The following is a 24,817-nucleotide window of genomic DNA, read 5'->3' as shown; positions in this document are numbered from 1 at the left end:
GTGAACTACAGCTCTGGAACCCTGATGAGAGCTGCAGCCAGGGAAGTGACAGCCCAGCTGAGAGCTGAGCACAGGCAGCAGAGGCAGCATCTGCCCTCCCTGTTGCTGCTGTGCCCAGACTAATTCATACAGACCCCAGCAGAGAGGTTCAGCTGTTCGCCTGCATTCTTTGCTCGGTCACATCCCTCTCGTTTTCTGGGAAAGGACTGTCACCACTCTGATAGATTCTCCTGCGTGGAATGTCCCAGTTCCCTGGTTGGGAGCTCTCTCAGAGCTCTGACCCAACTGAAAAAGCAACTGCTGGGCTGAAGTGACTAGTGTGTCATGTACTTTAAGAACAATCAGAACAAAATAAAGTGTATTTTCTAGTCAATCTGGTATACATACATTTTTTAATACAAATAGTAGAATTTAAATAGACACAAATATTGCAGACATAGCTGGTTTTGGTGACATGGTTTATTGACTAGTATCAAGAGGCACATAAAATATCAGCTGTTGTTCAAACTGGTACACCATTCCTAGAAAATATACAGAACAACATAGTCTATGATTTATTTAAATTATTCTCTTTCAAGCAGTCTGTTATTGTCTATCAGCACTGTGTTACTGACAAACCATACTTACTAAAAAAACTTTCAAACAGTTAAAAATACAAAAAAAGAATAAATCAAAATCCAACCTGTCCTAGTTTACTGCCTTCACTCACTTAGCTTGTGTTGCTCTTATTGTGCAACTAGTCCTTGCCAAAATAATTTTCGTTTTTGTATCCACCACCCTGTTTGTTGTCTGAAAAATGTTAAAGGCACAGAGCTTCAAAGACTATCGGACATTTTTAATGAAGTGTCCTTAAAACATGTTCACGGAGAAAAAATGTGAAATAAACATGTCAAAATTATTCCTGGATGCTGTCCAGCAACCAGCTGTGGTGTGCAGTCTATGCTAACCCTGGGAACATTCTTCTCTCTCTATGGGCCTCCAGCTTTGTCTTCTCTTCCTACGGATATTTGTATTCCAAATGCATTCAGTTAAATCTCAAACTAAGCAAGACCAAACTGAATTAGTACATCAAGAGGAAAACAATTAAGCATGACCAAGCTTTTAAAGGCACTAGGTTTTTTTGGTTACACACACAGTACCTTTTTATTAATTTACCCTAAAAGCCATGCTGTGGGACACCTACACTGCTTGAGCCATGTCAAACCTTCACATTCTAACACTGAAGTTCTGCTCACTTAGGGCAATTAAATACCCAAACATCTATTTTTTGAATAGCAGCACTAATTCCTACTTTATGTCCAAATCCAAACTTTGCTAGTCATGCTCAGTGTCTATAGATTACAGCAGAGTTCTAATTATTTAAGACACTACTCAAGCATGCACATGGAGAGTGAAGAAAGGCAAAGACCACAAAAGAAAGGCTAAGGAACAAGTGGGCCTAATGCTTAGCAGAGAAGGTGAACGAAGTCATGGAAGAGGCTGAGGCACTGATATAACATTAACAAGAGTAGATGAAGATTCAGTCGTACAAATCCAGAGGATCAGAAGAATGCATTCAGTAGTGCTGAGAGAGCTGATCAGTGTCACCACAAGGATGCACTCTACCATCTTCTAAAAGTCATGGCATCAAGGGAGATTCCCAAAGACTGGAAAAAGGCACATAGCCATCTTCAAGAAAGGCAAAAGCGGATCTGGGGAGCTACAGGCCAGTCAGTCTAATATCAGTTTACAGAAAGGAGTAACCCCATGCAACAGTACAATGTAGGCCTGACTTGCCCATTCTCATCAGCATTAACTATGCAATTCTCCTTTAAATCTTCACTGACAGCATACTACTATCAGCCTTTTCAAGGTGCACTTATTATACTTTCTAAATTTGGGCACATTAGTTCCCCTTCACCTCCAGCCTTCTAAAATTTCTCCACTGTTCCATGATTTCTTAAAACTCAAAATGAATAATTCATACCGCTTCTAAGCTTTTTTTCTTTTTTAGTATCTGTAGGTGTCAGTGCAGCAGATTTAAAAACATTTAACATTAATAGTTACTGATACAGTGATAATACATTCTTCCCATCACTAACGATGGAGGTGGTGAGATGTAAAAGCATCATCCAGTCTCTTTCTGAATACAGAACAAAATATTTATGACTTTCTCTGCACAGCAGAAATTTATCATCCTTGCCCAGAATTGGACTTCTATCATTACTAAGCTTTTGTACCCTTCAAGAACATCCTCTATATTTAAAGAACTCCATTGTACTCTACTGCCCACAGATTTATATTAATAACTTTACCTCCTTAATCTCCTGTCTCCAAACCATACAGTGCTTGCCATCATCAGCTCCCCATTCTTTAAAACTGTATTGCTTCACTCCCTTCCTTACCTTGTTTCAACCAAACAAATCATGTTTCTTAAGAGAAGAATTGTTCTGGGAGTAACTAAATGAACAAGTAGGTGTCAAGCAAGTCACATTTTTATGCTCAAGTACTCCTTGTTTTTTAAGTCTGCTCTTCTTTTAAAGTTGGAGGTATGTGCATGCAGAACTTGTTCTTGGCTCCAAACCTGCAAAATTAGATCACAGATCCTAACACACCTGCTCTATTTATTCTACACCCCACAGAAAGAAAAACCTGTACAGAAGATTTCATTTGTTTGAAAACTGTCAGATAGATATAAAGAATTATTTTCAAAGCTTCAAACATTGATTAGTGGCCAAGTGATTTATCAGCACAAGCTCCCAATACCTGCAACAGGCTGAATTCTCATAATTTTTCTTTACTGAATACAGAATGACTTTTAAGAAACTGCTCATCTTTCTAGAATCTGAATTACATTGATAAAAAGTCACCAATGTATTTTTTTCAGATAAAAGCCACTGGCACAGTACTACTCTACTTGTTTTCTGAATGGTGAGAACTGTTCAAGCAGGAAACAGAATATTTAACATACAAGACCACAGAAAAGTACGTAAGGTTTTGCTGTGACATTTCATTTTTTAGAGGTTCTCTAGTGAACACTCATTAAACACGTTTTAACACACAACTTATTTCAGTCTGCTATAGTTTTCCTTAGACAGCTGTGATTTGGTTTTTTAATCTATCATTTTGCTTTATCTCAAAAACTTGCACTAAATATCAAAATATACAAGCCTGGACAAAGAACATGGTATCTTTTAAGATTTAGATAAGGGTTTTAATATGGAAAGAACATTACCAAACATATTTCTGTAAAAACAAAAATCAATGTTTCCCTTTCAGCAAAGCAGAAACCCCTGCATATTATTTCTACCACATTCACTTCTGTTCTTCAAAGTCATTCACCTTTCACTAGTAGTGAAATAACATAAGATTTGTGTTATAGACTTTGTAGTTTTGAGATATGCACTGGGTGCATGGCAACAATCTGCATTATCCTCTGTATCAAACATAGATTCATCCAGCTCAACTACTTTTTAGGGCACTGGAAGGGAGGAGGGGAGATTAAAAATAATGGTGATAACTGCCAAAGACATTTTGCACTTTTCTTCTAGGCTATTTCTGATCTGTGTGAATTCATTTGCTGCATGCAGGCCCCGTGGCCCATACCATGTAAATGTCAATGATCATGTCACAAGTTAGAACTGAATTAACCTTAAAAATGAAACAAAATTGCAGTGACAAAGAGTCCCCTTCAAATCCACAGTCCTGTGATAAATCTAAAAAAAATATATATTTTCATTGATGACAGTTATCATCAAAGATAAATAAGTAAATATTTTTTCAGTATTTCTGGCTATATACATATTTAATTTGCAAGTATTTTTAAAACTGTGGACTGCAATAGCTGTATCACATACAGTATTTAAGTATCACAAAAATTCACGGACTGGAAGCCAAATTCATTTTATATAGAAGGAAGAATTGAGCTTAAGTTTCTGAAATGTGAAGTTTAGCATGGGAATTTTAGGAGAAGCCTTCAGTAAGTAACAAATTTAGACAAGATATATATAAATTTACCAAATGACAAAACATAAAATTACTTTGAGCATGAGAGGAGATGACAAAAACAGAACTCTTTCTATACAGGAGAAACACATGTATAATAAGGATACAGTGTATTCTGTTTCCAAATATCTTTAAAATTGCTAAATATCTTGCAAGGCTCTCTGTTTTCATGACTGCTTATCGAAAAGTATGAAATTAAAAAGACTTAAAAATACAGAATCACAGAATATCCTGAGTTGGAAGGGACCCACAAGGATCATAGACTCCAACTCCTGGCCCTGCACAGCACCACCCCCAAGAGTCACACCATGTACATGAGAGCATTGTTCAAACACTTCTTGAATTCCATTGGCCTTGGTATTGTGACCGCTGCCCTGGGGAGCCTGTCCCAGTGACCAGCCATCCTCTGGGTGAAGAGCCTTTTCTGGACAGCCAACCTAAACCTCCCCTGACACAACTTCAGGCCATTCCCTCATGTCCTGTCACTGGTCTCCAGAGAAGAGATCAGTGCCTGTCCCTCCTGTTCCCCTCACAAGACTGCAGTGAGGTCTCCCCTGAGTCTCCTCTCCCCCAGGCTGAACAGACCAATTGATCTCAGCTGCTCCTCACATGGCTTCCCCTCCAGGCCCTTCACCATCTTTGTGCCTCTCCTTTTTATGCTTTCTGACAGTTCTGTATCATTTTTATATTGTGGCAGCCAGAAGTGCCCGCAGCACTCGAGGTGAGGCTGCCCCAGAGCAGAGCAGAGCAGGACAATCCCTCCCTTGCCCAGCTGGCCATGCTGTGCCTGATGCCCCCAGGACAGGGTTGTCCCTCCTGGCTGCCAGGGCACTGCTGGCTCAGGTTCAGCTTGCCATGGACCAGGACCCCCAGGTCCCTTTCCATGGCACAGCTCTCCAGCCTCTCATTGCCCAGTCTCTATATTCAGGGTTGTCCTATCCCAGAACAGAATCCAGCATTTTGCCTGTTGCACTTGATTGTGGCTGCTGATTGCCCAGACCTCTATTTGTCAAGGGCCTCCCTGGGGGGCATCAGGCACAGCGTGGCCAGCTGGGCAAGGGAGGGATTGTCCTGCTCTGCTCTGCAGAGGCACTGCCTGTCTGTAAGGCCTGTGTGCAGTTTTGGGCATCACAATGTAAGAAAGACATAAAGTTGTTAGAAAGTGTAAAAAGGTGAATCACCAAAATAGTGAAGGGCCTTGAGGGGAAGCTGTGTCAGGAGTGGCTGAGGTCACTTGGTTTGGAGGAGACTGAAGGAATATTTAATTGCAGTCTACAGCTTCCTCATGAGGATAAGAGGAAGGGCAGATACTGACCTTAGGGAATGGCCTGAAGTTGTGTCAAGGAAGGTTTAGGCTGAGTGTTAGGAAAAGGTTCTTCACCCAGAGGGTGGGTGGGCACTTGAACAGGCTCTCCAGGGTAGTGGTCACAGCACCGAGCCTGACAGAATTCAAGGAGTGTTTGGCCAATGCTCTCAGGCACAGGGATGTGACTCTTGGGGCTGCCCTGTGACAGCCCAGGAGCTGGGCTTTGATGATCCCTTGTGGCTCCCTTGCAACTCAGGATATTCTATGATTCTTTCTGCACACTAATGGCAAACAATATCAACATTTTTGCAGCACTTAAGAATCTGTCATATAGAGTTCAAGTCAAGAAAGCCATGGAGATAAAAATTGCCCTTAAAAATCCAGTCAAGAGGCGCTCTGTGACTAATCAACTTGTGAACACTAAAAGTGAGAAACCACTGCATTTGAAAACAAAGCACCTTCAGTTCTACCAAATGTGCTATTACACCGGATGTGTGTTAAATTTGTTTACATGTTACTTTTTATAGCCAGTTTCAACCTGAGGCACTTAATCTATGCTTAGATAAGTAAAATGAATTACTATCAAATCCTAGACACATTTATGCATTTTGTCACAACAGTAATTTACATGTCTTCCCTAAGAGAGAACAACTCTGAATATAAAAATACAGTTGACTACATTGTCTGAAATGTTAAAAGCTCCCCTAATTCAAATAATTCCTTATTTCTATAGCAGCCTCTTAAAAACAGAGTTTCCTTCTCTGCATTAAATACACTTAAGGTGAAGTCTAATTCTTCCCTGCATCATAGCTATATGCCTCACCTTGCCTCAGTACATTACAGACATCAAAGTCCACAAGAGTTTTATGCTAAATCACTAGATCAACATGCACACACGCACAGAGAGGATAAACAAAACCAGCTTACATCCTGAAACATGACTTCTATACAAAAAGCAAGATGCAATTCACATAGACCCTGAAACCACATATTTTTCATGGAAGAAAATTCATTACCACTCAGGATACTTTCCACCTCCAAGGTGAAATTTGTAATAGAGAGTCTGGTTTGTTGCATTCTATGTATCTTACAAAATAAATTCAAAACAGATTACTTTTCATTACAAAATAGTGAGTAATTCTTCTCTGCCTTCATCTAAGCAGAAGCAAAATTAAACAAGTAAAGTGAATGGCAAGATAAACTATACATCCTATTAGATGTGAAACAGGCTTCATGAGAGTTTGCCTCTCAACTAACTCTAAATTCATCAATGTTTTCATAATATATAGTCAAAAGCAAGCTGTTTTAGGAAAAAAAAAGTTTTAACCCAAGTATTGCCCTGCTGCACACAAGCCTATCATGCTTGCAGTATGTTTAACTCATACCCAAGTGGATATGCAAAGGAAAACCCACTTCATACGAAGCTTCCTAACAAATCTCAAGTATCTGAGGGTGACAAGCAGGCCACAATAAAATGACTGTGTAACTGGAAATTACAAGCAGCATCCTTTTCTGACCAGTTATACTCATATAGGGCTTCATGGATTTTTTTTCACATAGCTGTTGTATAAATACTTTATGCCAGGACTGGATTTATCTGTGTTGAATACTACCCCGTAAGAACATTGGGTTCAACAACAAAAATAGATGGATCTGACAGCCATGTTCTAGTTACATGATGGAGTATGCAATCAAGAAGTGGGCAGTATACTGACTGCATTCCAGTTATAACTAAGGCATCAAATTCAAGACTTCCTGAAAAGATAAAAGACATTTTCATTAAAATATACTCTTCCTATTGTTCACTAGCATAGCAGCACAGTCAACAACACACATGCCAACTGTTTTAATTTCTATTTATATAGTAAAGCACAGCCATTGGAGTGCATGAGAATTAAAATAAGAAAAGAGCTCAAACTGATACAATTTACCTACAAACCATTTTCTTCCAGGTATAATCATATAATCCCATTGAGCTCACAGTTGCACATTCACAAGACTTCAGTCACTTACTGGGAAGACTTCTGAGCATCTGTGTTACAAGTACAATAATACATCTAAACAAAATATAATTACTTGCAGCCTGAGAATTTCACAAAGCAGCCAATTAAATGCAGAAGTTAGTAAGACTAGGATTATGACAGAAAAAGTTACCTGTAACAGAATAATAAGATAATGAGATTGCTCTTAATTGAAGTATCAAAATTCAGGCCACTTCTTGAACCTATAGAGCATAGAACTGCCAACTACTTTCTCTGACATTGTCAGTAACAAAAAAAAAAAAAAAAAAAGAAACCAAACCAACCCAACATTCACCAGTGTCAATGTATCAGCACATTACAACTCCTCACACCCTAAAAACTCTGCCATCACAACCTTTCATCTTTCTTGGCACTGTGAGAAAACAGCATAAAGGTAATGGAAAACAAACTTCACTCACATTCTTACAGGTGTCTCCTCCACATTAAAGCAGAAGAGCAGCACAGAAAACCTTTTGGTGCCTTTGCAGAACAGAAGACTTCAGTTCCCACACCTCTGAAGTCAACATTTTTCAGTAGTATACAGTCACTTCTATTTAAAAGCAAAATAATACCTTGGGTTTACTGTTTATATACTAAAATTGAAAATCAGAAGAAACACAGGATGACTGAATTATGTAAGAAAGAACTAAGATTCTGGGGGTTTTTTTCTTCTTTTTTTTTTTTTTAAATATGCAGCTACTGCAAAGAATTCAAAAGAAAAAAGATTCCTGAAGGCTCAGCTAAGTAGTTCTACATTCAAACAAGTTTAAAAAGATTTGCCAATTATATGGTCAAAAGTATAAAGCTACAGTCGAAATCTGTCTTTTTTATATCATAACCTATTTTCCAAATGTATTAAGAAAAAATAATCTTCAATGTGAACTCACAGTCATTCAACCAAGATTCAGCAAATTCTAAACCCACACACTTGATTTGTCATGTATTTTGGCTGCTAAGTCTGACTAAAAAGAGTTATGTGCTACCTTATTATTATTTTTTAAAAGATTTCTCTTGGGATTGCACAGCAAAGGAATGACTATGTAGCCTATCTTACACAGGAAGAAGAGATTTTTATCCTTAAAAACAGGAGGTTCGCCCACATGATCACCTGGGACAAACTTGGCCAGTGCAAGCAGGCTAGAAGGTTATAGGAGCCTGGGAATGTTTAACATCAAGAAAGTAATTACAGCCCAGCAAGATCAGAAGGAATTACACAGGAAATGTGAACAGTAACCCTTTCCTGCCAAAAAAAAATAATGAAAAAGTGAGCTCTCAGCTGCCAAACCATAAGGCTGCACAAACCAATTGCAAAAAGCACGAATGGAAAAAACACTATGTATTACTAGGTTATAAATTCCCAACAATATGATAAAGCTACACCTCCATGAAAAGAACAAAACCCCTGGTCTTTCTTCCTGCCATGTATATGCAGTATAATTAAAGCCCTGAAGAAACACGAAGAAGTTGCAAACATCACACAAGAATAGTCAGTTGCCTCTTCTGGAATTTTCTTTTCAATTTATACTGACCAGTGTTCCCTCTAGAAGATGGTAAAATATCTTGTTCTTATTTAGTCAAGAAAATCTCTGTCCAAGATATGTAGGGCATTATTCAAGCAAGAATGCTAGCTCTCTCAATCACCTATGCCTAATTTGAGAGATTAATTTTTAATCTTTCAAATTCTGAAATAAACCCCGTAACTCAAAGTAGCAGAGTGAGTTGTAAAGTAGTTGAGTAGAATATGAACTGGTGAAACAATTTCTATTCTATAGGGACATGGGGGGAATTTGACTGACCTGAATGTAGTTCAGTCTAGTTAGAAAGTCTTCAAGTGTGATCCTGGAAAGTGAACTGCGATCACACACCTGTCTTTCACACAGAATCAGGATCCATTTTAGTGAGATGAGATTTTTTCCTAAGCTACTCATTAAGGAAAACATTATTCCTTCAAATCTACCAAGACCTAATGTTGTACATAACCCCAGTCAGATAAGAGATGAGCAATAAAGCAACCAAGCACTAGTGTTTTTATTAATTTACTTAAATTACCATAAATATATCCTCATTAAACAAAAATAAACTTTCCTAAAATGAGTCCTAGTGTATATCTGCTCTACTGAAAAATGAAATTAAAAGATAATTCACTGATTCTTTTTTTAATTGTAAAAGTAACTTAAGCAACACACTTCTTTAGCTGTTCTTAAAATTACAAATCAGAACAGCATCATGACACATTGCACTGCCAAAACCAGTGTATCACTTTAGCTTTTCTTCCAACCTTGTGACTCAAGTGATCCTCTCTACCTTTCTTTACTACCAAAGCCTTTCTTTTCTCATCTCTTCTGTTGGATTCTGCTTTGTTTCCTTTTCCTTGGCTTCACATCTAAGGTGGGTGGGATTTTGCCATCACTAAAGCCACACACATAACCAATTCCTGCACGGCCATAGTCTACTCAGCTATCTGCTCAGTGAAATGTCTAAATAAATAAAATCAAGGGGCAAAAAAAAAAAAAAAAGAAAATACAAAAGCAGCACATGAGAATTTCAAATATGGACATGCACATAGGGCAGAGACAACACAGTAAAGAAGCAACAAGGACAAGAAGTAATTGCTGACATTACAGCCTGCACAAGTAACCGTAACTCCCATTCTTCAAGAGATGAAACTGAAACATGAAACAATTATATTTTCTATTATTTTACTTAGATGGAGGCTGAAAAGAGACAAGCACCGTGACCTCACTCTGGAGACAAAGGGAAAGTTCCATTTTCTCCTGCACTAAACTTAATCCCACTTCTAAGGGTTGGTGATTTGCAAAAACAAACTGAACTAGCTTTCCCAGTCAATACACGTTCTTCAAAGATTAAAGTCACTTCTCCTAAATTTGTCTGTCTCCACAGCAGATTAAAGATTTAGCAGTACAATATTCATACAAGATGTTAACTAAAAAAAGTGAAGTAGTGGATGAGCCACTAGTTTTTCAATAGCTATAAATGCAACACAAATCTATCCACAGAATATAACAGTTTGTTCATCAGTCAGAAAAAAACATTTCAATATTGTTGCAAGATAGTCTATTTGCAAAGGACTTGTATGTATAAAGCGAAAATACTCCCAGTGATACTGTATGATTTTTTCAGTTCAATGTGTTTAAAACCACAGCCTATTTTAAGCCAGGAGAGCTGACTGAAGTCTGTCAGAAGCCAGGAGCTGCCTACAAGGGCTATTACTGTGCAAATGCGTTGGTGGCAACAGCCATGGGAAGGGTTCCCAAGCATAGGCAGCACATCAGAAACTGAGCATTCCTCACAACACATGAATTTGCAACTCGCTCACCTGCCACACCCTGAAGCAGCGCTGTGGCTCACAACACTGGGCACTGCACACGACTCCTTTGCAAACGGACATTTTCCACCTGGCCACATCTCTCCTTGTGAAACCTCTGCAGAATTTGTATCTGAAAATTTTTAGGAGCTGAATCCTTGTAAACCCCTTCCAACTCAGGATATTCCACGATTCTAGTGTACCACTACAAGTAATGTTCTTTAATTGGGAAGTTACTGCCATTCACCTTATTTCTAGAAAGAAATGTAATCAACTTTAAAATCCTTAAAGTAAAAAATGTCATACTTTAGGCCTGTGAAACCACTTTGTAATGAAAAAGTGAATTCCAAAGATACTAGTTTTGAAAATTACTATGCTTCTAAATACAGTCATTTGTAATATGACTAGATTTCAAAAGAAATTTAAAACTTCCTCTTTTGGGGACATCTACAATCAGCCAACCTAACACGAGTTAATATTCTCACCCAGTGCCTTCCTAACTGCAAGTATACACATTAAACATTTTACCCTTCAGAGCAGCTTTCTCAAGATAATTACCAAAAACTGAATTACCAGGTAACTACACCACAGACATACAAGTCTTGGAGAGAGAAGTCAGTAAAGAAAACCTGAAACTAGTCTCTGTAAATATCCTCCATTAGGCAAGCATGGCTATTCTCTCTCAACCATTACTAACACCTATGAATTCTTTAGGTTTATCTATTAATTTTGCAATTATTAATAAATATTTTGGAAATGGTCTTTCTAGTGTTTCATGTTTGAAATAATATGAAGATAATTCAAATAAATCATTTTCATTATTGAACACTTTAAAACATAATTCCACTTTGACAAAAAAGGTTTCATATGCCCAAGTTAATTGCATCTCTCATCACTGAAATCCCTCAGGGTTAAATAAGGCTCAGGATATTTAGCCTGTCCTATTCCCCTGATAGGACACTTGCAATAGTCTACAGGTACAGTCCACTTTACGAATTATTTTTTAACTTTTTGTTTTCTAGGGGAAAGATGCTTAACAAATTCTTAGATATTACCATCAATATATTATTCTTTTTCCTTGACTTGCATTTTTGACGATTATCAAATTAAAACCCATTGTTCCACAACTATGGGAATAACAGTTGTTATGGGTTGTAACTAACCATACAACTAAGATTTCAGAGTTTTGGTTGGTTTTTTTTTGCTTTTCCAAAATGAACAGCTTCCTGGAACAGGAAGAGACTTACCCAGAAAAAACAGTTGTATATTCAGGAGTTTCTATCAATTTTGTTAGTATTATTACTAATCTAAGGAATTTTTATGCTTCTCAAAAGCTGATCTGCTAAATCTTTCAAAGATATCTACATTTCTGTAAGTGTAGAATAATTTTAAAATTGAAAAAGAAAAGCAAGTTTGGTCCACTTTAATATTGAACATGAACAAAGCTTTCTTTCAAAACTGAACAGAAATTTCACTTTCCAATAAACAGCAATATGTTATGCCAAATATTTGAAGATTTTTATATGCAAAAAACATCTTCAAAAAGGTTTCAGAACTTTTGCAGTGAATTAGATGAATTATACCTTAATAACACCCTAGACCAGCTCTCCTCACAATACCCAGCTATCTTCAAATCATGCTAGTACATAAACGTAGGTTTGACACTTGCATGAAATCATTAAAAGAGAAATAAAACAGGTACAACCTTGATCTAGCCTAAACATTCAGCAGTTTCAGGCTTCTTTTGAAGCAAAATCTTATCATGCAAAAGAAACCTTACAAATACTTAATTACTTAAATGAGCTAGAACAGTCTTTAAATACAGAATCCACAACATAACCATTTTTCTAACTTTTTTTATGTGGTCACATAGTCCTTCTGACACAAAGAAATTTGACAACCAGGTGAAAAATTGCTGTAAGAAATGAAGTTCATGGCAAACATAAATGATGCTAATCAAACATACCAAAACTGTTAGCTTCACCAGCTCACCTTGGGCAGTACATGCTCTAAACTGGTCAGAGGTGAAAAATCCTGCACTGGACTAGACTAACTCAGTGTCTGAATAACCCTCCCAGCAGCTGTTGCTCAAACCTGGCTTCCTTATCATTTAGGAAATCCAAAAGGCTTCATTCAATCTTCTTGGAGCAGCTCTGACCACAATTATCTCCAGGCCTGTCACTTTCAAGTCACTGAAATTAGCTGTCTAACCAAGAAACTCAACACCTTACAGCCAACAGGCAAGTTAGTCCTGTGTTCTTTTAGCAGTGCACTGACTTTTTCTTCAGCAAAAGACATGGGAAGATTTGTTCTCAATCCTGAACAGCAATACACTCCACAAAGGCCTTCATAGAGGAGAACAGAGCATGTACATTATATACCTTACACATACACCGCTTCTGTCATGTGACCCCACTATACTAATTGCTTTTTAAAATAAAGTCAGATTTCATACTCTTACTAAATGCACTATAACATACATTCTTTTTCTTTCAAATCCCATCTCCCCAGAAAATTGTAAGAGCTAGACAAGAGTTCAGCTTCACTGCCAGAATAGAAGACCTGAAGCAGGACTCAACATGGTTTACTAAAACACTAATACAAGATCAGTGAGTACCACCTCGAGGATAGATTTTTTTACTGTCCTCCCCTCCAGATCACTGTGTAAATAAAACTTTTTCATTACAGAAAAAAAAAAAAATTCCTCCAGAAATTATCAAGTACATCATTCTACACATACAACAACAGAGAATTGGCACAATATTCAAATACAGCAACCTGCAATCAAAATTATGTATACGTAAATATTATGTAAATTACATTGTATTTATGTTCCTATAAACGTATACTGTAGCAATATACATTCTTGTAGTGCAAGTAGATGATGAACAAAAAACAAAGATGAGAGAAAGAAAGACAAACAAGCAATCAGGCTGCCAACTAACAAACTATGCCAGTTTTTTTTCAGAAATGGCCCTTAATAAGGTAAGATTTAAAGAAATAAGAAGTCACCACTGACTTTCAGAGTATTGTGTTAATCTACAAAACTGAAAAGAAATAATCCAAAGCAAGAAACTTGTCCAGGATCCCACATACATCTGGGAGCCAACTGATTATGTAAAGAACGGCAACATGTAGTGGTGGCTTTTAAATGCATATTTTTCAAATAATGACAATCCCAAATAGCAAAGTTTACTTTTCTGATGTTCCAACCCTAAATAGTGTTTAAAAGTTGACTGTTACCTAAGACATATCACCCCTGGCAGAGTACCTCTCAGTTACTGAAGTTTTTCTGCCTTGACAAGGGAATTCCATTTCTAGGATTCACGCAGAGAAAATGTTTCAGTATAAATCGTGGCTATTCTAAGCCAGGAAAATGTCCCACGGATTGCTAAGTTACCATCATTCAGGCAAGTTCCCTGTAATTAAGGTATCAATTATAATTTCACAGGCATGCTTTATTTTATAAATAAACTCTGTTTCCACAATTTGAGCTATGGGAAAGAATGTCTGCGTCAATGCATCAAGCCTTGCAGCACGGCAAGTTTTGAACTGAATGCCAGCTCTACATGTTATAATACGGATTCTAGCATGGAAAAAATAGGCTGAAGACTTCCCTCTCACCCCCAAATTCCCACAAGCCTTCTGAATTTTTTTATTCCTGTCATGGCACCTCCATGACATCTGCTCTTTGCTGCTCTAGAGCCAAATACAACAAATTTAACTCAATCTGTTACTAAACATACCAAAAGTAAAAACTACAGTCTGTAGCAAATGGAGAGAAAAGGGCATTTATGTGGGAATGAGAAAAAGCCAATTCTGCAGTCTTTTCCTGTAGAACACAGCTTCTGATGCTTTTATCACACAGTTTTATATTTGAGTTTGATAGAGACAAAGCAAACAGTTTCTAGGACTTGAACCATGCCAAGAGAAAAGACTGGCAAAGCGACAAGCATGCTCATTTAATTAAGATACCCCCACTGCTATTTTTATGACTTTTTACATACTTGCTGGGAGTTGGCAAGCTGACACAGAAGGCCAGCCTCAGCTCATTTCATCCACCCAAAATATTCCATCACTCTAGGTACAGAACAAACCTGTGTACTGACTCAAATTAAATTACTGCAGGAACACCAACTTAATGCATGAGTCCAGGCAATAGAAAAATCAAAGCTGAACAGAACAGTGTTTCAGGAGTAGTAAGTCACAAGTTTCATGAGGACCCTGATGTTAATCCCTAAAACCTCTTCTACAATATCCACATCTACAAGAGAAAAAAAGTAAATCAGTGCATCCTACCAAGGGAACTAGACATATAACCTAGTCAGTATCTCACCTAGATATCATCCAATACAGAGAAAGAGAACAAATTAATGAGATGCTGTAACTCCTTCTCCCATAAACAAACTAGGGATAGGCTTAATTCCTTTATTCACACCATCAACACATGGTTTTTAGGTGAGCTTTATTAAAAATCATGATGGAAAAAATAATTTTGCAAGTGACAAAAAGATTAGGGATTATATTCTTTCAGGAGAAAAGGTAACCTGAGCCTGTATAAATATTCTTGCACTCTAACTCAGCCAATTTCTATTAGAATTTTTCTAAATTAAAATTATCCCTAGACTGCAGAGCTCAGTCTTACCAGTTTATTAAGAAACAGATCCTCTCAAGTTTCCTTTCTCACTTTGTAACCCTAATTTCACAGAACGTCCCCTTACTCTTATAGCATGAACAAAACCAAAAGATTTTGAGTTACTTCTCTCAAACAATTTCTCTTTCTGTGTACTTGTGTTATACTCTCCATATTCACTGCCTTTCAAAGGCTAAACAATCTCTTCTTATTTTTCCAAATTCTCTTTATAAAAGCAAATTTCCATTCCCAGATTCCTTTTTTAGACTGTTCCCTGATTCCCTTTTTCTCTACATCCTTCTTAGAGGCATCCAGAACCACATCCACTGTGATGGCATGCAGTATGACAATAAGATAGTGATTTTTACCATAGCATTTTATACTCCATCACACTTTGTTTAGTCTGATTGCAAGTATGAACACAGGTATCAGAAGTAAAGAGAAGAAAACAAGATTTTTAACACAGAGTCTCCTACTTTGAGTATGTGGCACTACTAACATGCCAAGATATCATCTGGGGCCAGGCAGTCTTTGCTTTTTTGTCCTTTGGCATAGTTTATTCTTTTTATCATACCCATTACAGTCTGTAAATCTTTCTCATTTGCCTATCAGGATACCTTGTGAGAAAGAAAATCACTGGTTTACAGGAGAACAAAAACACACATTAAGCAAAGGTAACTGCCCAGGACTTTTTGCTTTTAGGTGTTCTGTGAGGACCTAAGCATGCTTTGGCACAAAAACAAGTCAGTAAAAAATACAGCAGACCTCCCTGTTGAAAAATAAAGACTGTAATAAAAAAGATAACTCACACTATAAGGAGGACATAAATATTCTGCATCCTACTTATTCTACCAGAACTATGGAAAATATATAACATCGCTGAATTAACTTACTAAATATCATAAAATATAATAGATACTATATTAGCCCTTACAAGGTATAATCCAGCCAAAACTACAGGCAGTTTCCAAAAACACAGTGCATTACTTTTGCAATTTGAAGATTTGAAATCACAACAGCCTATCACTATTTTTCTCTGGAAGCTAAAAAAAAACCAAGGCTTTTTTTTTTTTTTACTCAATGATGAGCAATATGGTAAAGTTTGCTTAATATTATTGTTTAGGGAAAAACATAATAGAGCAATTGACCTGACTCTCTGTTCTTAAACACTCTGCTAAAAGAACAAACTATTTGTGAAAATAACAAAAACCAGCTGAAGGCATTTGGGTGGTCTCCATTTGAGTCCTGTAATATAGAACAGTTCCTTTTTTCTAAATCCAATACTGATTTGTTTTCCTGCTTCAGTAAAGCCTCAAAATCTGTAGATGACAAAAGCAACACAACCCACTGAACATCCATATTATTTTACTGGCAAGCTGCTAACTTCTAAGTGCTTGATTCATCAGACACAGAGTACTACGCTTACATACACAACAGAACTAGGCAGGTTTCTATAGACTGATCCTTTTTAATTCCCTAACAGTATTTTGAGGGGTTGTATAGTTTTATCTTTAGGATACTGCACATAATTAGCAGAGACCAACATTGAGTAGTTCAGCTTTACTGCCCTTGCTTCCTAAAAACATGGATCTACCTTATTTCTTCACCAGCAGTTCTGTTTTGATTGAGCTGAGGAAGAGCAAAAACTGTCAGAACTTCATGTCTTGGTGTATGTAGCACTCTTTGGCAGGACAGCCTGATAGAAATCTGAGATCACACACCCTCACAATCAGCAGACTGCAGCCTCCCTTAGGGAGGCCAACCAGTTATGGCCAAAACAATCCACCAGAATTAAGTTCTATGTCATTCAGCAGAACAGTGAAGTGCGCTCAAAACTATAAAAATCAGTAACATCTTTGTAAAATCCCTATTTTCTACAGTTCATCCCAAATAACCACAAACATACATAAAAGAAAAGTGAAGTGGCAAAGAGCGCAGGTATAACAGCAATGACATCAGTCTAAACTGTAATTTGTCACCATTTTCATGGCCTTGGCCCAAGAGAGAGATCCTTTGAAGAAGAGGCACAGTCCCTTGCAATTGTCCTTAACAGCTGAATAATGCATCACAAATTAAGACAATGCACCTTTGAGGTTTTTTTTTTTAAATTTGATTTCAGCTTTTGGGTCACGTAAAACCATTAAATAATTCCTACAGACATTTCAGCATTCTGGTAACAAAAGGCTTCATGAAAAAGACTGAGTATGGGAACACAGCTCTGACTGCCACCCACACTTGAAAAACAAAAATTTTCCCTGGAACTGTAACTTACAACTAAGCTAATATCCCAAACCAATTTCAGTGATAGATCCTAGTAAGTCTCCCAGAAGATGTTTTTACCTATCAAACAAATTTTCCAATCTGCTTCTCCATCTCTTTAGCACCTGCTCCTCTTGGCAAATATTCAAGTGAGCCACAAGAGTACTCCTGTCTCCCCAGTGACTTGCTATGACAGAGGCTCTTCAGCAGGGCTGAGATAGCCCAGCTCTGAAGCTCACCACATGACCTCTTCTTGACATTAACCATGACACTTTTTCTAAACCAACAATCCCAGGTTTAGACTTTCTGAAAAACAATAAACTGCTAAGCCAAAGAATGAAACATGATGCATACACAGAAATTAACATCTTATAGCAGCCTCTAGAAGTAAAAGCCACACTTCAAAAAAAAAACATGCTCATGATTCAATACTCCATAATTTTACTCTTTATATGATTCTATGAAAAAAAAAAAAAGTCATTATTCTGCAAAAAATAAAACTCTAACCACAAATGAATTGACCACAATGCACTACAACTGAATGATGGACTGAGCTATTGATTACATTCTATCCTCTCCATCTGTGCAACAATTCAAGGTGTACTAACAGCTAAGCACTAAACTTCTGGCATGAGGACACCAGCCAGTCTCCCTTCAAGCAAGGCTTTCAGTACTGTATAGCCTTTAAAAGATGCAAGAAAAGAACCAAAGAGAAAAAGAACAGTTCACAGTTTAGGTGAGGAAAACATTATTTCCAAAAATAGTAAAAGACTGAAGTGACAAAGCAAAGACAGTCTCTCCTTAATTGATGCCCTTTCACACCCTTGTTCAATACACAGTACAGTTCTACCACAGCGAGGTTTATGGTGCTTTAATTACATTATTGATATTAAGTAGAAGAGTTATCAGATTACAACATATTGCTACACAAACCATGCTAACTTTCCTATAACATTCAATTACACTATAAATACCCATGAAATCAGTCCTTTAAAAAAGTAATGCTTTAATGCTACTGACAGTAGGTTTAATCAGCTGATTAGGGACAAACCAATACCAGCAAATACAGTACTGTAATACAGTAAGCCAAAGACACACTTAATTAGCAAACATTGCACTTCATGATAATTGAATAGGATGGTTTCGACCCAGTTGTTCTGTGGTTTCATGAGGTGACAAGACCAATAGTCATAGAGCAAATACAATACAAAGACAACAGCATTCTCAAAATGCCATTTTAAGCTGGCAGTAAGAATCTCTTTATTACATCAGCACAAGAAATAATGAAATTTTAAAAACAACCCACAACTTTTTATTTTTGAAATAAAAAAATAAAAATAAATTAAAATATTTTAAAACAAAAAATTTAAAATAAAAATAAAGATCTGTGTCATATAATTTAATGGTGGTTAGATTGTGAAGAAGTCTGTAATTCATTTAACTTTGAAAACAACATGCAAATATACTCCATGAGAAAGGGCTCAGTCATTACTCAAGCAGCACTGTTTCTCATATTTGCCAATGTTAGTCTTGTAAAAATATATATGGTCGCATTCTAAATTTGTTTTTAAAAAACTTTTTAACTAAAACATGTTCTGGATCTCTGTAAGTGAATTAAAATGCCAACATGAAGTATTAAGTCTTAGTAAATAAAGTCCATGTCTTGTCTTGACTGCAAATAAGGATGAGCATCAAAACATACTTTCCTGCTGCTTAAGCACTAATATCTTTTATGGAAATTATGAAAACAATTAGTTTCACTGGAGTACAAGCCCAATGGAGTACACTCTCAGTGACCATAAAGAATTTTAAATGTGCAAATCAACAGCAACTCAAACACAGAGGCAAAAACTGTCTTTGTGTTCATCTGGACACAAAATCAAAAATCTAAAACATTCTGCAAAGACGTTAACTGTAATCTTTCAACATACCCACCTTATTCTGCTGCTGCTATGACCAATGAAACATTTCATCCATCTTAATTCCTATTTCAAGGAAATAAAAAACAAACAAACAAAAACAACATAAAGTTCCAATATCTCAGGAAATACATTTAGCAAATGACAGAAAATTGTATTTAATAGAAGAGATAAACATTTTAGGAAGCAGTAAATAAACAAGAATTCTAACATATTCACCCACAATACAACAGCATCTCCTCTGAGGCATATATTAACAGGTCTTTAGACTAGAGATTACAACAATAAATATCTGAATAAAAATTGTTCAAATAACTGATGAAAGTTCATACATTTCTGATTTTTCCATGCACTTTTAAAACTCTGAAGTTTCTTTAATTGCAACTGCAGTAATATTTCCAGTCAGCTTCCAATCCAAGTTCTACATTCAACATTAGGCTATTTCACTTTGACCTGACACCATCTACCTCCTTAGGCACAAAGAAATACATAAAACCATCACCAGTTTCATACTGACATTTAAAACATTAAACCACTTCTAGAAATGTTTTACCTGTGCACATAAAAATGCTTGAAACAGTCCAAGTCACTGATGAAGAACAGTCCTCCCACCTAGCACAACATAATCCTTGAACCTGTACATCAAAAACATATGTGTGACAATCACTACAAATTTCTAAGGCTTCACATGAGACAGTCAGAAATATCACATATATGCTCTCCCCATTCTGATAGTCTCACTCACAAATGAGATGCAGTATTTTCTTCACTAAATGCTTTGAAAACCACTTCAACTACAACTTCAGCTACCCCACAATCTATTTCTTTAACAGCCTGCCTAAAAGCTAAAAACATTTGCATAGCACTGGTTTTCTTCTGATCCTCCAGTTATCATCACCCAAGAATATCTTTAGAATTAAATACTAAGAACATTAGATCATTACAAAAAATATTTTAAATATATGACTTGTCACGCACTTTATTTTTTCCTTTTCCTTTCTGTCTTTTGACAAACTCTAAGTTGGAAAAAATCCAATTCTAGCTACTCAAGCAGAAAAAATATGCACTCATCTTTGATGTATTTTGCTTTACATAAAAGTAACTTTGAAAAAGATTAACTTAAACTATTACTAAAAAAACTAGCTACAATCAAGTTACTGAAAAAACAAACAAACAAAACAACTACAGCTCAGTATTTTGATTGCTGAATAGTTCTGTGCAGAAAAAAACTGCACATAAACTACTGTGATCCAAGGGAACTGTGCATTTACCTCACATTATCCTCCTCTTTCCTTTTTATTAAGGAATAACAACATGAAAGACCACTTTTAATGGCATTTTACAGGTTCAAATAAATTAGTACACGAAAATTCATGACTATAATTAGCTTAACTATGAAGCATTTAAGGGCTAGGCTGTTGACTGAGACTTTAATATACATTAAAAAGCTTCAACAACAGTTATGTTGGAGAAGAAAGGAATTAAGCACAAGACAAACCACATTGATTTTAGTTTAGGTAGAGAACTAGGTACATCTTTTAATAGAGCGTGACTTTTGGGCAAAATAAATTGAAACAAGCCAAGTTTTCATATTGTTTCAAATCTGCCACGCTGTAGACATCTGCACAGTCTTTTTAAAACTCTTTTATGCGGCTTTAAAGGACTTCCCTTCTTGTATTACCTATGCCAGACACATTTGATCACTCGGAACCTGGGATATGCTCCCGATATCATTATTAAAAGTTGCAATGGCTTCATAATCCGACAGGCCTCAGTAAGTTACACATAAACACTACACCCATTTACTGCATCCATTTCTGCAGCCACAGGACAAAACGCCTTTGGCTGTCAGCTCCTTCCAAACCGTAAGGAGCCCGAGAGGACTGCACATCGTATTTGTACTTTTATGGAAGCAGCAGCAAGGTTACGAAACATCGCGGAGGCCTCGGAGTCAGGAGCTCGGCGCACAGCTCTGACTGACGCCGGCAAGGGCCGCGAGGGGCCAAGCGCTGCCGCGGGACCTGGAGCACCACTGCTACCCTCGAGGGCTCACACTCTATGGCCACCACAGAAAACAGCGCGGGCTCTACAAGCAACCACTGTGACTTGTAGGAACCGGCCATAGGCGGCCCTTTCTGCAGGTCTTTATTATAACATCAGAACCGGCAGCGGCAGGCGCGCCCTCTCGCAGGCTCCGCACTGGCGGGGCCGATGCCCCGGGCCGGGCTGTGGCACCCCCGGGCCGGGCTGTGGCACCCCCGGGCCGGGCTGTGGCACCCCCGGGCCGGGGCTCGGTTGGCCGCGCTGGCTCCGAGCTCACACGGCGCCCCCGGCCGAGCGCCGCAGGCCCCGCACACACCCCGGCGGCCCGGGGGACGCTGCCGAGCCCTCCGCGCTGCCCGGCGCTTCGGCCGAGCCGCGGGGCCGGCCGTGCCGTACCGGCGCGAGCCAAAGGCCCCGCAAGCGCGGAGCTCCGGCGGCAGCGCCCGGCGTGAAACCCCTCGGGCTCACCGAGTGAGGGCCGGAGGAGGCGCCCGCCCCGCCGGGAGCCACCACCCCTCCGCCTCTCGCTCCCGGCCCCGCGCCGCCAGCCGGCTCCGCAGGCGGGGAGAGAGCGGGACAGCCGCGCCCCGGCGCCGCCCGCCCCCAGCCCGGGCCGCAGCCCCACCGCCGCGGGGGGAAGGAACTTACGAACACCCGCCGTGCCCGGTCCCGCCTCCGCGGCGCGGGGCGGCAGCGTCACCCGCGGGAAGGCGCCGGGGCGGGGCTTGCCGGAGGGAGCGGGGCGGCGGGGCCGGAGCTCGTTCTGTGCCCGGGCTTGGGCGGTGCTGCTCCGGGTACGCGGGGCTCCGGGCTCGGGCACCGCTGTGCTGAGTGAGGCCTTCCCTCCCCGTCCCAACCTGCGCTCCCAGCCGGTCCCCGAAACTGATGGTTGTCAGGCAGTGGAATAGGGGCTTCGAGGGGCAAATCAGAAAAAGGAATCTCTAAAAAGGACTGTGCTGGAAAATAAGCGTAAGGGACTTGAAAGTAGTGGGTCAGAGAGGGTGTAGATGGCTGAACATGAGCCAACTTGAAGGCCGGTGGCCTCTGGGCCTATATCAGCAATAGTGTGGCCAGCAAGATGAGGACAGTGAGTGTGCTTCTGTACTTGGCAGTGGTGAGGCCATTCTCAAGTACTGGCTTTGGGTTTGGGGCCCTCATTTTAAAGCAAACATTGAGGTGCTGGAGTGTGTCCAGGTTAAGGCAGTAAAGCTGGTGAAGCATCTGAAGGACAAGTCTACTGGAGGAGCAGCTGAGGGAACTGGGGGTGTTTAGTCTGGGAAAAAGGAGGAACAAGGAGAACCTAATTGTTCTTCAGAGCTACCTAAAAGGAGGTTAGAGTGAGGTGGGAGCCAGTCTCGCAAGTAAGAAGTGATGGGAGAAAAGGAAATGGCCTCAAAGTTGTGACAGGGAAGGTTTAGTTTGGATATGAAGCAAATGATACTGAGTATCCTCACAGCCTCACACAGCATGTACAAGTAATCAGGCCCAGCTAGCATGGGTTTATTAAAGGCAGGTCCTAATTGACTGACCTGTTCCTCTGTGACAGGGTGACCCACTTAAAGGATGAGGGAAAGGTTGTGGATGTGTCTGCCTGGACATCAGTAAAGCCTTTGACACAGTTTCTCACAGCATTCTGGAGAAACTACTGCTCATGGCTTGGACAAGTGTGTCCTTCATTGTGTAAAAAACTGTCCAGATGGCCAGGCCTAGAGAGAGTTGGTGAATGGAGCTACATCCAGCTGGTCACTGGTTACCACTGGTCAGTGGTGTTCCTCAGGGCTCAATGTTGGGGTCAGGCATATTTAATACCTTTATTCATGATCTGATTGAGGGGACCAAGAACACCCTCAGTCTGCTTACTTGGATTGAGCATAAGTGTTGGTCTACTGGAAAGTTGGAAGGCTCTGCTGAGGGGTCTGGCCATGGATCTGCAGAGGGATCTGACCTCACCATGGAGTGAGGCTAGTGGTAAAAGGTTCAAGAAGGCCAAATGCTGGACCCTGCACTTGGGTCACAACAACTCCTGCAGTGCTACAGGCTGGGGGGGAGTGTCTGGAAAACTGCCTGGTGGAAAAGGACCTGGGAGTATTGGTGGACAGCAGCTGAACATGAGCCAGTGAGTGCCCAGATGGGCATCAGTCCCTTCTGGCCCCTTCAGGGGAGGGTTAGATTGGATATTGGTAAGAATTTCTTCTCCAGAAGGGTTATTAAACACTGGAACAGGCTGCCAGGGGCAGTGATGGAGTCACCATCCCTGGAGGTATTTAAAAGATGTTTAAAAAGGTGTTTAAAAGACATTGGGCTTAGGAACATGATATAGTGGTGGACTTCATAGTGCTGTGTTAACAGTTGGACTAGATGATCTTAAAGTCTTTTCCAATCTAAATTGTTCTATAATTCTATGGTTCTCTGAAAGGAAAAATGAAGGTGTGACAGAAATAGGATAATACCGAATTTAAGAGAAGGCTGAAAGGAGAAGCTATTTGTGCAGGAGAGAGGTGGGAATGCATAGAAGAAAGAAGGGGGATTCATAATGTGTAGGTATGAAAAGAGAACCAACATTTAGAATTAAAAAAAAACAACCTCTTTTCTTGACCTCCTTCTAACCATCTCTTCTACCATGGAGATGTTACTTGTGGGGAAGAAAAGGACTTCTGTCTGCACCACTTCGAAGTTTATTGGACATGGAGGCTACATCCTTTTCCAGTCTCATCCTGTGATGCAGGACTGTCTCCATCTTCACGAGCTCCTCTTGCATGTGTTCTGCCAAGACACCCCTATCTCCCAAGAGCCTGCACTCAGCACAGCTTTCTACCATAGCCCTTTGCTGGAAGAAGGGGTGACAGGGATCCCTTAGCCACAGCTGGAACAAAGAATCTGTGAAAAAGCATTGACACAGCTTCTGGGAAGTGGGAGTAAAGTAAAGAAGGAAGTGGTGTTAAGCTAAGAAATTAATTCTGATGGTTTTTGCAATCATGTATTTAGCATCACGATGCTGTCGTGGTAAGTCCAAAAGCACCAAAAGTGGAAAAATAAATCAGTGTGGGAGAAGATAGAAGGAATTTGGAAAGTCCTCCAAATATTCACATTTCTTTCCATGTACCTAAGGCTGAAATTTGAACTGTATAGGTATAGGCAGTATGCTAACAATTAGAAATATATTTAAAATGTTTGTGCAGTTTTCTGAAAACCCATTTCTGCAGCTTGCTGCAAAGTGAGAGCTGAGGAAGCACATATCCTTAGTACCTGACACTTTTTTCTAGTGTAACCAAACAATAAAAAGAAGTTTAAAAATTAATCTCTTTTTGAACTCAGGTTTCCTGAAAT

At 39.1% G+C, this 24,817-nt stretch overlaps 1 protein-coding gene across 20 annotated transcripts in view; it reads right to left on the bottom strand.

The window, feature by feature from the left end:
- ZNF438 (zinc finger protein 438) overlaps positions 1-22,363 on the bottom strand; it is a 63,084-nt gene extending 40,721 nt beyond the window's left edge. For 7 of the 20 annotated variants that reach the window (XR_012054453.1, XR_012054454.1, XR_003958484.4 and 4 more), the window contains exons 1-3: positions 22,139-22,248; positions 20,001-20,082; positions 19,464-19,513 (exon numbers count right to left, since the gene is read on the bottom strand). Coding sequence is in view for 2 of the 20 variants with exons in the window: in XM_072925380.1 (XP_072781481.1) it covers positions 20,001-20,010 (10 nt within the window). In the remaining 18 variants the exon portion in view is untranslated. The other 13 variants (XM_030264400.4, XM_030264404.4, XM_072925380.1 and 10 more) reach the window with 9 other exon arrangements.
- Between the last annotated feature and the right edge of the window lie 2,454 nt (positions 22,364-24,817).

The sequence above is a fragment of the Taeniopygia guttata genome, chromosome 2, assembly GCF_048771995.1.
Source record: "Taeniopygia guttata chromosome 2, bTaeGut7.mat, whole genome shotgun sequence".
NCBI lineage: Eukaryota > Metazoa > Chordata > Aves > Passeriformes > Estrildidae > Taeniopygia > Taeniopygia guttata.
The sequence above is the reverse complement of the archived record's forward strand: the minus strand, read 5'-3'. Positions and strand labels throughout refer to the sequence as shown.